Here is a 14,569-nt window from a genome sequence, read left to right on the forward strand (position 1 = left end):
TCTTGAAAAAACCAGAAAGATAGAAAAAAAGAAGAAAGAAAGAAAGAAAAGAAAAGAAAAAAAATGTTTATTAGCAGACCACACACCTAAGTGACTTGAATTTCTGTAACTTTTTTTTTTCATTTTCTGCATTTTCCATGGATTTTTGTTGTTGTTGGTGGTGGTGACAGGCTCTACTTTGTAGACCAGGCTGACCTCCATCTGACAGAGAGATCCACCTGCCTCTATCCCCTCATGGGTTGGGATTAAAAAGTTACACCACCACAAGGGGTTTGAAAGAAAAGAAAAAAGAAAAGAAAAGAAAAGAAAAGAGAAAAGGAAAGAGAAAAAAAGCCCTCAAATTATATCATTGTCTGAAACATGGTCTGGTATAGAGTGTGGTGTTTGAAGTATCAAACACAAAAATGACAAAAGTGCTCTCTCTCTCTCTCTCTCTCTCTCTCTCTCTCTCTCTCTCTCTCNCTCTCTCTCTCTCACACACACACACACACACACACACACACACACACACACACACACACGTGTACTGGCTCAAACGTATGCATTGTTTGGAAGACGGATGTGAACACAATTTCATTTTCAAAGTGGTTACATTACCTGGCTACGTTTTTTTTTGTTTGTTTTTTTTGTTTTCCTTCCCATGGCACGTTTTAAATTCAGGTTCAGACCAGAACCTGGAGCGTTTCTTTAGAATTTGTGGTGCCACTCGACCAAATAGAATACCTCGGCGGCAGGCTGGCAAGCGCTCGCAGGCCGGCTCGGCCATGGGGGCCTTCCGCGGAAGGGGTTTTGTTCGTCCCCCGCCAAGGCCGGCCAGACGACGCCACCCCAAGCCGGCAGGCCGGCAGCCCCCAGCTCGGGTTCGGCGGGAGCCGGGAGGGGGACAGCGAAGGGGGACGAGCCCGGACCGGAAGGGAGAGAGGCTCTGGGGCGGCGGCGGCGGCGGCGGCGGGGCGGGCCCGCAGCCCGGTGGGGGAGGAGCGGCGGCGGGGCTGCTGTGGCGACCGACGCGCGGCGGTGGCGGAGACCCACCCCCGTCCACATGGACAGTCGCCGAGGCCTGGGCTGATGCTCTGACGCCTGGGCGGGGTGGGCGGGCGGCGGCGGCGGCCACTGCTGGAGCTGCGAGGGGTCGCGGGCGCCTGACGGTCGCGGAGCCCTCGCTCGGCTCAAGCCGCTGCGGCCATCTTACGGCCCCGGGACGCAGGAGGCGTGTGAGCGTCCGCTCCGTTCTCCGTCCTCCGGGGCCAGCGGCGGAGCGGAGCGGAGGAGGGGAGCGAAGCGGAACTTCTCAGAGGCCGGCGCGGCCCGGTGGATGGGGAGTCGTGTGGCGAGGGGAGCCGGGCCCGGGAAGCGCCGCCGCCGCCGCTCACGGTCCCCGGTAGGCGCCTGAGGAGAAGCAGCCCAGGCCGCGGGCCTCGCCGCCCTCCCGTCAGGCCCGCTTTTGTGTGGGGGGCCCGGCCGGCGGGGAGCGCCCCTCGCGGACGGTCGAACCCGAGGCCCGCCACCCTGCGGCTGCTACCCTCCCGACGCGCGGCCCCCATTCCCCGCGAGCACCGCGGCGGTGCCGGCCATGGAGTAAGAAGGAGGCGGCGTGGGAGGAGGAAGATGGCGGCGGGCAAGAGCGGTGGCAGCGCTGGGGGTGTTTTCCTGAAAGGTACGCTCGGGTCTCCCTCGGGGGAAGAAAAATTCGCCGACACCGGGGTGTCCGCCACCCCCCGGGCCGTGATACTCGGCTCTGTGCTCCGGGTGGGCTTGGGACCGCGGGGGTCCGGACGGTCGATGGCCGGCGGGGAACGCGCTGCAGGCGCGCCGACTTCGGGTCCGCCCGGGCCAAGGCTCGGGCAGGCCGGCGCGAGGCGGCGCGGTGGTAGCGCAGCGAGCCGAGGCCCAGGGTGGCCTGCGAGGGGCGCGCCGAAGGCTTGGGCTCGCTCCCACCTCCATATTTTCGATGGTTGCCTAGTGGGTGAGGAGCAGACCGCCTTCGGGTCTTTCTTAAGCGTTCGTGGAAAGTTTCAGACCGCTAAGCTTGCTTGGAACTGGCCGATCCTGGAGGCAGGGGGAGAGGTGGTGGTTAACACCGCCTTCTGGTTAAACGCTCCCAGGCTAGCCGCTGCCCTCGGGGTGTAGGTTAGACCCGGCGGTGCCCCGAACTCCGGTGAGATGTTTGGTTATACTTTGTAAAGCAGGTATGAGCTTTACGTGGGGGGGGGAGAGAGAGAGAGAGAGAGAGAGAGAGAGAGAGAGAGAGAGAGAGAGAGAGAGAGAGAGAGAAGCTTCCAAGTGTCGGTTTGGAGTCAGCCGGGGAGACAGTCGCTTGTGAAGCAGAGTTAACTATATTTCAGTTAGTGGACTAAGCCGGCTTAGAAGGTCTGTTTTGGTTTGTTGTGGTGGTAAATGGATAACGATATAACGATACTGGTTTTTGCCTATGGCTGTAGAGGGATCTCCACAATACAGGTTCATTTAGTTGCAGTTGTGGGCCGGGAACGTAAACGTTCATACGACTTTAAATTTCCTGGTAATCGGATTTATAATTATGTTTAGGAAAATAAGTCAGCGTTCAGTAATTGTTAAGAATAATTACTCTTTGGGGGGTAATTTGCAGGTTTTTTTTTCCTAGATGAAATGTATCCAGGCCATGCTTTAGGATATGATTTAGAAATATTACAGAATTAAGAAAATGTAGTTTAAAATTAAGAAAGACTCTTAGTGGTAGCGGGAGGGAGGCTATATGCCTTGTTTACTCCTTGACTGAGTGTGTCGTGAGTGGAGACTCAGAGAAGAGCAAAAGTAATTTTCTTTATTCTTTGTACTTGAGAATAGGGAAGTGGGGGGGGAGCAGTTTTCTTTACTTTGCAGACCGGATTTTATGTAAGAAGTGAGGAATGGTTTTCCTCTATGATAAGGAAAGCTAGTGTGTTTTCATGACTTAATTTCATATTACCTCCATACTAATTTGACCATGGTAGGGAACCCCTGCCAACAGGCGGAGAGGGGAGTGGGGAGTAGCTCATATTGCAGGTAGCTGGTGCTTAAGTGCTTGGTTTTTGTTTGGAAGTTGGAAATTCACCAGATGGTTTTCTGATGTTCATAGTCACTAGGGTGATGGTTTTACTTGTGGGATTTTGTAAGTTTGGGGCTTCTATGAGCTTCTGTGGGCTTCCATGGGCTTCTAATTGAGTTTAAATTCTGAATGGAGAAGCAGTATAATATAAGCACAAAGCCATCTCTAAGAGAGTTCATCTGACATCCATCGTTGTTAGTTTATTCTAATTTACTCGACTGTAAATGTACAGATGTGAAAGTTTGAGTTTCACCTTGTCTCATCCAGTTTTAAAAAAAAAGAGACAGGATCACATTATGTAGGCCAGCCTTGAACTTTTGGAAATCCTCCTGCCTCAGCTTCTCAAGGATTACAGATATGAGGGTTTTAGAATTTACTATTTTTAAAACCTTTTAAGAACATTTATTTATTTTATTTTATTTTGAATCTTTGCCTGCATGTATGTGCAATGTATACAAGTCTGGTGACCACAAAGTCAAAAGAGGGCACTAGTGCCATTCACTGGTACTGGAATTGTGGAAGGTTGTGAGCCACTATGGAGGTACAGGGCCCTGAAGTTGGGTCCTCTGCAAGAGCAGCAAGTCCTCTTAACCTGCAAACCATCTCCAGCCACCTAGGCTTATTTTTTAAAGGTCCCTGTATTACCTTTGGTTTTTCTCTGGCAGTTTTGAAAAAATGAAAAAAATGGAAGTAGATTTTGTTTTCTTTTAACTCATCAAATATATTTAGTAGTCTAGTCTGCTTGGCTGGGATAAAACAGTGAATGAAATATTTAAGTCACTACCTTCATGGAACATTTAGTGAAGGAGACTGTCAACAAATTAAAAACCCTCGGTGCATTTAGAACAGTCCTATCCGTGGTTTCCAGAACTTCTATCAGTTTACTGAGGTTTGCTCAAACTTGACAACTGTTTATAGTGCCCTGGTGCCACCTGTGCTCATGAATCTGCATACAAGTACATGGAATACTATTTTATTTTTCTTATCAATTTATCAAATGACTCCTTTGTGCTTTTCAGCCCTATGAAAATAAAAGCTCTATGAAAGCAATCTGGATGCTTGTGGTTTTACTATCATATTCTTATGCCTGGAATAAACTTGCTGTTAATGAATAAACTGGGTCATTACAATGTGAAAAAGGCTGTAGAGAAAGCATAGAAAACAATGATGGAAACATTATTTTATGCTTTTCAAGTTAAGAGAAGTATGATGCACGTCTTTAATCCCAGCACTCCAGAGGCAGAGGCAGGCTTATCTGAGACCAGACTGGTCTATAGAGTGAGTTCCAGGATAGTTAGGGCTACATAGAGAAACCCTGTCTGGAAAAACAAAACAAACAAAGCGAGAGAACACAAACAAACCACCAAAACACCCCTTGGTCCTGATACTCAAAGGAGAAGACACATGTCAGGGTTTAGAGCAAGCAGTGGTGAGAGCAGTAGAAACTCTGTGGTACAGGATTGTAACTATGTCTCTTTCAAAGCTGTAGGAAGCCTTTGGGCCTTTGGAGAACTGTGGACAAAAAGTATCCTGATATAATTAACACATACTGTAGTACTTGCTCAGTAGAAGAGTGCTTGCCTAGGTTTCACAAAGTCTTGGGTTTGATCCTTAGCGTGGTATAAAACAGACAGGGTGGTGAATGTCTATGACCCCAGGACTGCTGAGGCGGAAGTAGAAAAGTTCAAGGGCATCCCTGTGGGATAGGTTATACAGGAGACTGTATAGTCCTGGCTGTCCTGGAACTCACTTTGTAGACCAGTCTGGCCTGGAACTCAGAAATTCCCCTGTCTCTGCCTCCCAAGTGCTGGCATTTAAGACTTGCGCCACCACCCTGCAGGAGACTGTTTTTTTAAAGGTCACTTTGGTAGTCCTCTCTGCAATACAATAACAAAAGTGCAAGAATTAAAGGGAGGTGAATTCAAAACAAAACACTGTTGCAATCTTGATAGAAAGAAGTAAGCCTGGCTTGGAAATTGGAAAAGGAGAGTCAGAAGACAGAAGATAGTTTGGTATAGAGTTTGTAAGATTTACTCAGACATTGCTCACTTAAGATGAAAATAAGGGAAAACTCCAGGTTCATTCTGCTTGAGGTACTAGGAACTAGTGCCATTCATTGATCCTGAGTGGACTGAGAAGGGAAATAATGCTTTTCCGGGTCCCAAGTCTCAAGTGCGTACCTTTGCTCTAGACTATGTTTTAACTGGTAAGGGGAATTCTAGTTGTGTGCTTTTGTGACATTTATTGGATCCTTTGTGTTGTCCTTGTGTTGAATTCTCTTTACCATCTTTGACTGTTTCTGTTGATATACTGAGGTCATGCAGCCCCTTTTCACTTGTGATAGAGAATGTAGGCAGGTTTCTCTGTTCATTCAGCATGTGTTTAGGAATAACAGTTGCTTTATTTAGTCACTACACAGAGGCACGTGGTTTTATGGCTCTCCTAGTAAGAAGACTAAATAATCATAATCACACATAAAGTTACAACTGCCATGTATAAGAAATGATTTATTCACATTAGAATTGTATCTATCAGAGTACTTTAAAGTGTGACTAGGGGAAGGAGTGGAGGAGAGACAGCTTTCCAGGCAGAGACAGTACAAACAGGAGGACCATGGATGTTATAGGGGATGAGAACAGTGCCACCAGGAAGGCTGACCATGACATCATCAAGAGTGCTTCCAAAAAGACCTGTGACTCCCATGTGGAGACTTTAGTGAACCATCTGGGAGAAGATGATTGCTGTGTTTGGGCAACTATAGCTTGCTTATTCTGCTTCCCTTCTGACATTCTCTTTCATCTGTGACACCTTCCTAACACACACCTATCTCAGCAGACAGGGGTTGTTCACACCTACATGTGAAGACCAGAGGTCAAAGTGTCTTCTATCACTCTACATGACTTTGAAAGTCTTATTTTTTTATTAGGTATTTTCTTTATTTACAATTCAAATGCTGTCCCAAAAGTCCCGTATACCCCCTCCCCCGCCCTGCTCCCAAACCCACCCACTCTCACTTACTGGCCCTGGCATTCCCCTGTACTGGGGCATATAATCTTTGCAAGACCAAGGGCCTCTCCTCCCATTGATGGCCGATTCGGCCATCTTCTGCTACATATGCAGCTAGAGACACGAGCTCAGGGGTTACTGGTTAGTTCATATTGCTGTTCCTCCTATAGAGTTACAGACCCCTTCAGCTCCTTGGGTAGAAAGTCTTATTTTAAAAATGTTTATTTTAGGACTGGAGCGATGGCTCAGTGGTTAAGAGCACTGACTGCTCTTCCAGAGGTCCTGAGTTCAATTCCCTGCAATCACATGGTGGCTCACAACCATCTGTAGTGAGATCTGATGCACTCTTCTGGTGTGTGTCTGAAGACAGCTACAGTGTACTCATATAAATAAAATAAATACATCTTTTAAAAATGTTTATTTTATCTTATGTTTATGTGCCTTAGTATATATGTGTACCGTATACACACAGGAGCTTGCAGAGGTCAGAAGTTTCCTGGAATTTGAGTTTCTGAAGGTTTTTGGTCGGGGGGAGGATTGAGACAGGGTTTCTCTGTGTAGCCCTGGCTGTCCTGGAACTCACTCTGTAGACCAGGCTGCCTTGAACTCAGAAATCCACCTGCCTCTGCCTTCCAAATGCTGGGATTAAAGGCATGCGCCACCACGGCCTGCCTCTGAAGGTTATTAACTGCTATGTGGGTGCTGGAAACTGAACCCATGTCCTGTAGGATCAAATGTTCTTTTGTTGTTGTTGTTTTTGTTTGTTTGTTTTTTGTTTTTGTTTTGTTTTTTTCGAGACAGGGTTTCTCTGTATAGCCCTGGCTGTCCTGGAACTCACTTTGTAGACCAGNTTTTGTTTGTTTGTTTTTTGTTTTTGTTTTGTTTTTTTCGAGACAGGGTTTCTCTGTATAGCCCTGGCTGTCCTGGAACTCACTTTGTAGACCAGGCTGGCCTCGAACTTAGAAATCCGCCTGCCTCTGCCTCCTGAGTGCTGGGCTTAAAGGCGTGCGCCACCATGCCTGGCTAGAGCAAGTGTTCTTAACTGCAGAGCCCTCTCTCTAATCCTTTAGATGTCTGTCTTCCTCCCCTGCTTTTTGTGATGCATGTGTATGCTTGTGTTTATGTATGCAAATATGGGCACATACTTGGTACAGTATACATGTAGAGGTAGGGAAAACTCCATGCCTTATAACTTGTTTGAGACATGCTTTCTTTTGTTGTTTGCCAAAGCATAGGCCATGGTAGCTGGCCTGCGAGTTGAGTTCTGGGAAGTGTCCTGACTGTGAACTATCCTGCCTGGTGCCTGCCTGCCCATAGAAGAGCTGGGATAGTACAGCACTGGCTTTTTGTGGTGTTGGAAATTGGAATAGTTTCTCATGCTGACCCATGAAGTGCTTTACCCACTGAGCCATCTCTTCTGCCCTTCACCTTATTTATTTATTTTAATGAGCCAAATGTTTTATTTGTTCATTTCTTTCATTTAAAGTACACTTTGCTATCTTAGCCTAGATTCTTTGCTATGGTCCTTAACCATTACACACACAACTGTATCCAACCATTATCCATTTCTTGTCATCAACCTTAATTAGGTTGGTTTAATTCTTAGCACAAAGTGCTCCCACCAACTTGACATACATAGGCTTATCACAGTTGGATGCCAGTACACAAAGATAGGCTTGGGGCTTGTCCAAGGCCTTGGCAGCTTCATGAATTCCACATGCTAAGCCATCATGGAAGAGGGAGGTCTTCATAATCTCTTGTAAGGCAGCAGTAATGTCTATTAAGTGCTAGCAGCAGTGCCTTCCTGGATCATACTTAGAAGCTTTATCTTGGAAAAACTGCACCTTTGTTTGTCTGTTTGTTTGTTTGTTTTTAAACAGAATCTCTCACTGAACTCTTGGAGCTTGTGGTTCGGCTAGACTGGCTGACTTAGCCAATCCCCTTTGGGATCCTCCGGTTTCTCCCTCCCAGTAATGAGCATGCAAGCATGTGCTGTTACACACAGCAGTTCTGATTTCTAATTTAATTGATTTGTAGCTGCAGAACATATTTTATCTCCCATAATATATTCTGTCTTGGAGAATGTATGTACTTGAAAAGAATGCTTTTTTTTTCCTTCTTTTATGGTTTTGTTTTTTTTTGAAATGGGTTTCTCCGCATAGTTCTGGCTGTTCTGAAACTAGCTCTGAAGACCAGGCTGGCCTTGAACTGGTCAGTGCTGGGATTAAAGGCAAAGAGCTGTGCATCACCGTGTTCAGCTCAAGAATGCATGTTCTGTAAATGTCAGGTGTATCAGTAAATTGATGGTTTTAAGTCTTCCATTTGTGTTGGCCTTAACTTTTAATCCTCCTGCCTCCACCTCTGTAACTAATGGTATTTACTGCCATGCCTAGTTTCTAGTGTTAGGGCTCAAACCCAGCACTTTCTCAATGCTGACTAAGCACTCTACCAACTGAGCTATGTTCCATCCGGCACCTGGCATTTAATGCAGGAGAGACATCTGAACTGTGGTGTTCTTGCTTTTGCTGCAGCACATTACCCAGCCACTTTACCAATCTCTAGAAGTACCATTTCTGCCTTCCCTTTCCTTTGGAACTTTCAGCCATCCTCCTGCTAGGGTATACTGTGTCTAGTTCTCCCTTCCTAGGGTGTGACAGTGTTCGCACCATAAGTTCAACACATTTAGGTTGAAGCACATGGTGATGAAAGACTGCTTTTATTTTCTAAATGTTTAGTTGGATTGATTTAGTGTATAGTCAGAGGACAGCTTGGTGGGAGGGAGTTGGGTCTGTCCTTACCATGAGGGTCCTAGAGACTGAACTAAGGTGGTCAGGCTCCCTGACCTTGTCCCCTTTCCCTCCCCTTGTTGTCTTCTAAACCAGCAGAATGTCTCTCCATTATGCTTAGCCATATATATATATATATATATATATATATATATATATATACACACACACACACACATATATATGTGTGTGTGTGTACATATATATGAATTTAGTTTAGAAATTTCCAGTTTCACAGAGACAATACAATTTTTATTACTGTCGATCGAACTCACACAGTTCGTTTTTCCATGGAGTGTGTGTGAGGCCTGTAGCTTTACTCAGAAACAAATCCCATGGCTCTTTGTTTAGCCTCGCTTTTCTTTGTTGTTTGTTTGCTTTCTGTGTTTTGGAGTGGGTGATGTCAATAAGTAGCCTAGGCTGACATAGAAGCCAGTAACCCAACCCTTCTTTCTAGAAGGTGGGCATTTTATGTCACCCTGCTTCAGCTTGCATTGCTGGGATCAAAGGCATGAGCCTGCAAGCCTGGTCAAAGGTTTTCATTGATTTCCTTTTAGGAATTACATGCTAATGCCTTTATTTATTTATTCATTCATTCAATTATTTAATGTACATGAGTGCTGTATCTGCATGCCTACATGTCAGTAGAGGGCAATAGATCCTAATAGATGGTTGTGAGCCACCATGTGGTTGCTGGGAATTGAACTCAGGACCTCTGGAAAAGCAGACAGTGCTTTTAATGGCTAACTTCTCTCTCCAGCACCTAAAAAAGGATTTTGTTGTTGTTGTTGTTGTTTGAGACAGGGTTTCTCTGTATAGCCCTGACTGTCCTGGAACTCACTCTGTAGACCAGGCTGGCCTCGAACTCAGAAATCTACCTGCCTCTGCCTCCCGAGTGCTGGGATTAAAGGCATGCGCCACCACACCCAGCTGGACCTTTTCTTTATAGTTAATGACAGGACTAGTTCTTAGAGGTCAACCTAAGACAGATGTGATCCCAGAGCATTTTAATCAAACAAAAAAGGGGGATATGTAGGGAGCGGGTGTGCCAAGCATGAACTGGCTGAACTCTGACTGGATCCAGGAGAGGGGAAAGGGACCAGGTCAGAGGACTGAAAACAGGATGCACCCTGGGCTGGGAAGGAGCTTGGGGGGCTGGGAAAAACAGGATGTGCCCCAGAGGGAGGGGGGAAGATTCTGGGGGAGAAGGCTGTAAACAGGTCAGATGAGCAGGAGTTGAAGGAGTTGGAGAGTGGAGTTGGAGTTTAGTGCAAACAGGGAGAGGGTTAGAAAAAGCTGCTTGTGAGAGGGAAAAGATTAAAAGCTGTTCGGGGAGATAAAGAAGAAGTCTGTATGGAACCTGCTTGGCATTTGTGTTTTTCTTCCCCGTCTTTGCTGGTAAGAGTTCGGGGGTCCTGACAGCACATCAAGTCAGTAGATTTACTTTGATCAAGAACTGGTAGAGGCTTTTCTAAAACCAGGCAAAGAACGTGAACAGTAACTGGGTTATATGGGGGAGAGAATCTTGGGCATTTTGTGGTTATAGAGAAATGTAATTTTAGTTTCATGGATGTGTTCAGAGACTTAAGTATTGCTCTATTTTCTTTATCAAAAAATAAACTTGCGGGGCATAGTGGCGCACGCCTTTAATCCCAGCACTTGGGAAGCAGAGGTAGGTGGATTTCTTGAGTTCAAGGCCAGCCTGGTCTATAAAGTGAGTTCCAGGACAGCCAGGGCTATACAGAGAAACCCTGTCTTGAACCCCCCCCCCCCAAAAAAAAAATTTACATAGATCTGGGAATTGAGAAAGCTGGGTGATATTTTGGGGGAGGGGGACATGAGACAGTTGTGGGCTGATGTGTCTTGGTTTGGGTTCTCTGCTTCCAGGTTGGCTTTATTCATGTATCTGTCTAGCTCCCTCCCTCTCCATGCAGTCTCTAGGCATCTTTGAGTGGTTAATTCTAAAGAGTGGGCTTAAACTTGCATGGGGAGCCAGGAGCTCCATAGAAACTGCCTTTAGGAATCTTGACAGTTCTGAGAAAGAGCGACATAGCACCACTCCAGTTCGCCATTCTCTGACATTTTCATCACTCCCACCCTAGTCAGGATCTTGCTGTGTGTGTAGTCCTGCCTGGGCAGATACTTTCTGTATAGCTTAGCCTGGATTTGAACTCATGACAATCCTCTTGCTTCTGTTTTCTGGCTTCTGGATTACATGTTTGTGTCCTCATACCTGGAACATATTTCTTTCTGTATGCATCTATCACTAAGCTGTGATTACACACATATATAGATATGCATTCTCATATAAGGTATATCTGCATGTATGTAATTCTCTCTTCTCTTCTTTCTTGCTTTCTTGCTTTCTTTCTTTTTTAAGGTGGGGTTTTACTTTGTAACTGTGTCCAGCCTGGAACTCACAGAGATACACCTGTCTCCACCTCCTGAATGGTGGGACTGAAAGTGTGTGCTACCAAATCTAGAAGCTTATGTGTTTTATAATAAAAAACAAGCTAGATTCAGTAGCATTAGTTTCCCTCACCTGACCTATTGTATGCTCAGTGGAACGACTAGACTCCATGTGACCAAATTTAGTTTCACTGTCCAAATTGATATCCAAAATCCTGCCAGCAGGTTTTTTTTTTTCTAGATATCATCAACCTCTTATTTGTGTCCTCAGATTGTCACATGTCATTTAAAGTTATAGTACTTTATTCTTGAATATTTTTATTGTTGCATAAAATTGTTTATTCAAAGTTCAAAATTACTTATTGAGTTCTAACCTAATGTTAGATGATTGTCATAGTTAGCTCTAGTTTGTATACTTGATATAGCTGGGAAGAGGAAACCTTAGCTGAAGAATTGTCTCCATTAGATTAGCTTGTGAACATATCTTTGGGGCATTTTCTTAATAGCAGGTTGATGGAGGAGAGGCCAACCCATTGTGGGAAGTACATTGGTAGGCAAGTAGGACTGTATTGTATCAGAGAGCAAGCTGAACAAGCCATGAAGAGCAAGCCAGTAAGCAGCATTCCTTCTTGGTTGCTGCTTCAGTTTCCTGCCTCAAATTTCTGCCTTGGCTTTCCTTCAGTGATGAACTATAACCTGTTAGCCATTTCTTTTCCCAATTGCTTTGGTAATGTTCATCACAGCAACAGAAAACAAGCTGTGTTCTTAAGATTCATCTGTTTAATTTTATTAGTGTAACTGCCTTTGTCTGTTTGTGGTGATGGGGTATGGTCACGTGAGTGTAGGAGCCTGTGGAAGCCAGAGGGATTGTGTTCTCTGCATTTGGAGTTACAGGTGCTTGTGAGTTGCCCTATGTGGGTTTTGGGAACCAAACCTGCACTTAATCCCAGCCATTTCCCCAGACCCCTGTATCTGTATTCTGTATGTTTATGATGGATTCTATATTCTGGAGAGTAGCCTTTGGTTGAATTTTGGTTTTGTTGTTTTGTTTTTTCGAGACAGGGTTTCTCTATGTAGCCCTGGCTGTCCTGGAACTCACTCTGTAGATCAGGCTGGTCTCAAACTCAGAAATCCACCTGCCTCTGCCTCTGCCTCCTAAGTGCTGGGCTTAAAGGTGTGCACTACCACTGCCTGGCCTGGTTGGATTTTTTTAGATGGAAGGTATCCCATTAAAACAATTAGTTTTAATATTTTTATTTTTTGAGATTATAGTATAATAACATCATTTCCTCCCTCCAAACCATCCCATATACCTCCCTTGCCCTCTTTCAGATTCAATTAAATTACTTCCTACCTGTCTTAGGGTTTCCGTTGCTGTACAGAGACACCATGACCAAGGCCACTCTTCTGAAGGACAATTTTGAATTGGGGCTTGTTTGAACAGTTTCAGTGGTTTAGTCCATTATTGTCATGAGAGGAAGCATGGTAGCATCCAGGCAAATGTGGTGTTGGAGTTGCTGAGTGTTCTGCAGCTAGAAGGAGGCTTTCTCTTCACCTCCCCCCCCCCCAGAAGCTTGATATCAAAACCCACTCTCACTGTGGTAGACTTCTTCCAACAAGGCTACACCTTCTAATAGTGCCACTTCCCATGGGCCAAGCATATTCAAACCTCCACACTACCTATCATTAAAATTTCATCTTTTGCTTCTGTAAAAATGTGTGTGTGTGTGTGTGTGTGTGTGTGTGTGTGTGTGTGTGTGTAACAGAAGAGAAAGTTGGGTCCCCAGAAGTTGCTGGTGGTTATGAGCCAGCTGCTGTGGGTGCTAGGAACTAAACTCAAATACTCTAGAAGAGCAGCAAGTAGCAAATATTCTTTAACCATTGAGCAATCTCTCCAGTCTCCTTTTGCTATTTTTGTTCCATCTTTTATCCACTATTATCTCTTCCTTACAACATTGTCATTTTGGTAGAGAATATAGACGAAGAAAATGTATGTATTGAGTTGGAGGAATAGCTTAGTGGTAGAATACTTGGCTAGCATGCATAAGGCCTAGGTTTGCTTCCCACTACTGGAAGAAACTTTGTTTAATTTCTTAAATAATTTTGTTTTTTAATGGAAATCTTTCCTTAACCTTTTTAAATCATAATTTCACTGGAGTACAGTGGCTATTACTTTCCACTGATAATTATCAGTGTTATTTATAACTGTATGTTGACATGTAAATACTCAGGGACTTTTGAGGATTTTAAGTTTCTGCTTAGCATGCAGCAAGCGTTGTGTTACATCCTTAGAACCACAAAAACTGTACACATTGATGCATATCTTGATCCCAGCACTCTAGAGGTAGAGATGGTATGGTCAGAAATGTTCGAGATGGTTCACAGCCACCTGGGGAGTGTAAAGTAGCATAGGCTACTACTAGACCCTGTCAAAGACAGAGAGAAGAGTGGTGAGGGAAGGGAGAGGGAGAGGGAGAGGGAGAGGGAGGAGAGGGAGAGGGAGAGGGAGAGGAAGGGAAGGGAGAAGGGAAAAGGGAAGGGAAGAGAGAGAAGCACTTTAAAGAAGGGTTTATTTTTATTTTTGTCTTAACAGTCTGGGAGGTTTCATCATGTTCGGGAAGCAGTGAGAGAGCAGGAAGTTGGGCTTGGCTATATAACCTCAAGACCTGCCCCAGTGACCCATTTCCTCCAGCAGTATGCTGCCTCCTAATGATTCTTTAACCTTTGCAAACAGTGCCAAAGAGCTAGGAATCAAGTATTCAAACATATGAACCTATGGGGGACGTTTTCATTCAGATCATAAAAGTTTACCCCAGGCCCCAGGCTTCCATAGCCTTATGGCTCTCATGATGTACAGTGCAGTGCCCCCATAGTCATTAACAGTTCCCAGTACCATAGAATAGTATATATACTAAGTCTCTTCTGAGCCCCCATATAGTTTTTATTTTAAGTTACATACTTCCATCATACAATGGCAAAGAATAAACATTCCCATTCCAAAATGGAGATGTGACTGTATACCAAGGAAAAGTCAGATTAGGGCAAGACTAAAATCCAGCAGGGTAAACTCCAAATCCTGAAGTTCCATGTCCTGCTTCTATAACTAGTGGTAGAATCAGCTGGCTTCTAAATAGCCCTACTCTACTTATCTCCTGCAAACAGCAGACATAACCCCTCTTTCTTTTTTTTTTTTTTTTTTCGAGACAGGGTTTCTCTGTATAGCTCTGACTGTCCTGGAACTCACTTTGTAGACCAGGCTGGCCTCGAACTCAGAAATCCACCTGCCTCTGCCTCCCGAGTG

General features: G+C 45.0%; 1 protein-coding gene across 4 annotated transcripts in view; it reads left to right on the forward strand.

Annotated features, from left to right (window-relative positions):
- Nucleotides 1-982: 982 nt before the first annotated feature.
- The window catches only part of Senp6 (SUMO specific peptidase 6), a 79,703-nt gene continuing 66,116 nt past the window's right edge, over nucleotides 983-14,569 (forward strand). For 2 of the 4 annotated variants that reach the window (XM_021206477.2, XM_021206478.2), the window contains exon 1: nucleotides 983-1,657. In XM_021206477.2, the coding sequence (XP_021062136.1) occupies nucleotides 1,609-1,657 (49 nt within the window). In that variant the 5' untranslated portion in view covers nucleotides 983-1,608. The remainder of the gene's footprint in view (nucleotides 1,658-14,569) is intronic. The other 2 variants (XM_021206479.2, XM_029543672.1) reach the window with 2 other exon arrangements.

This window comes from Mus pahari, chromosome 10 (genome assembly GCF_900095145.1).
Source record: "Mus pahari chromosome 10, PAHARI_EIJ_v1.1, whole genome shotgun sequence".
NCBI lineage: Eukaryota > Metazoa > Chordata > Mammalia > Rodentia > Muridae > Mus > Mus pahari.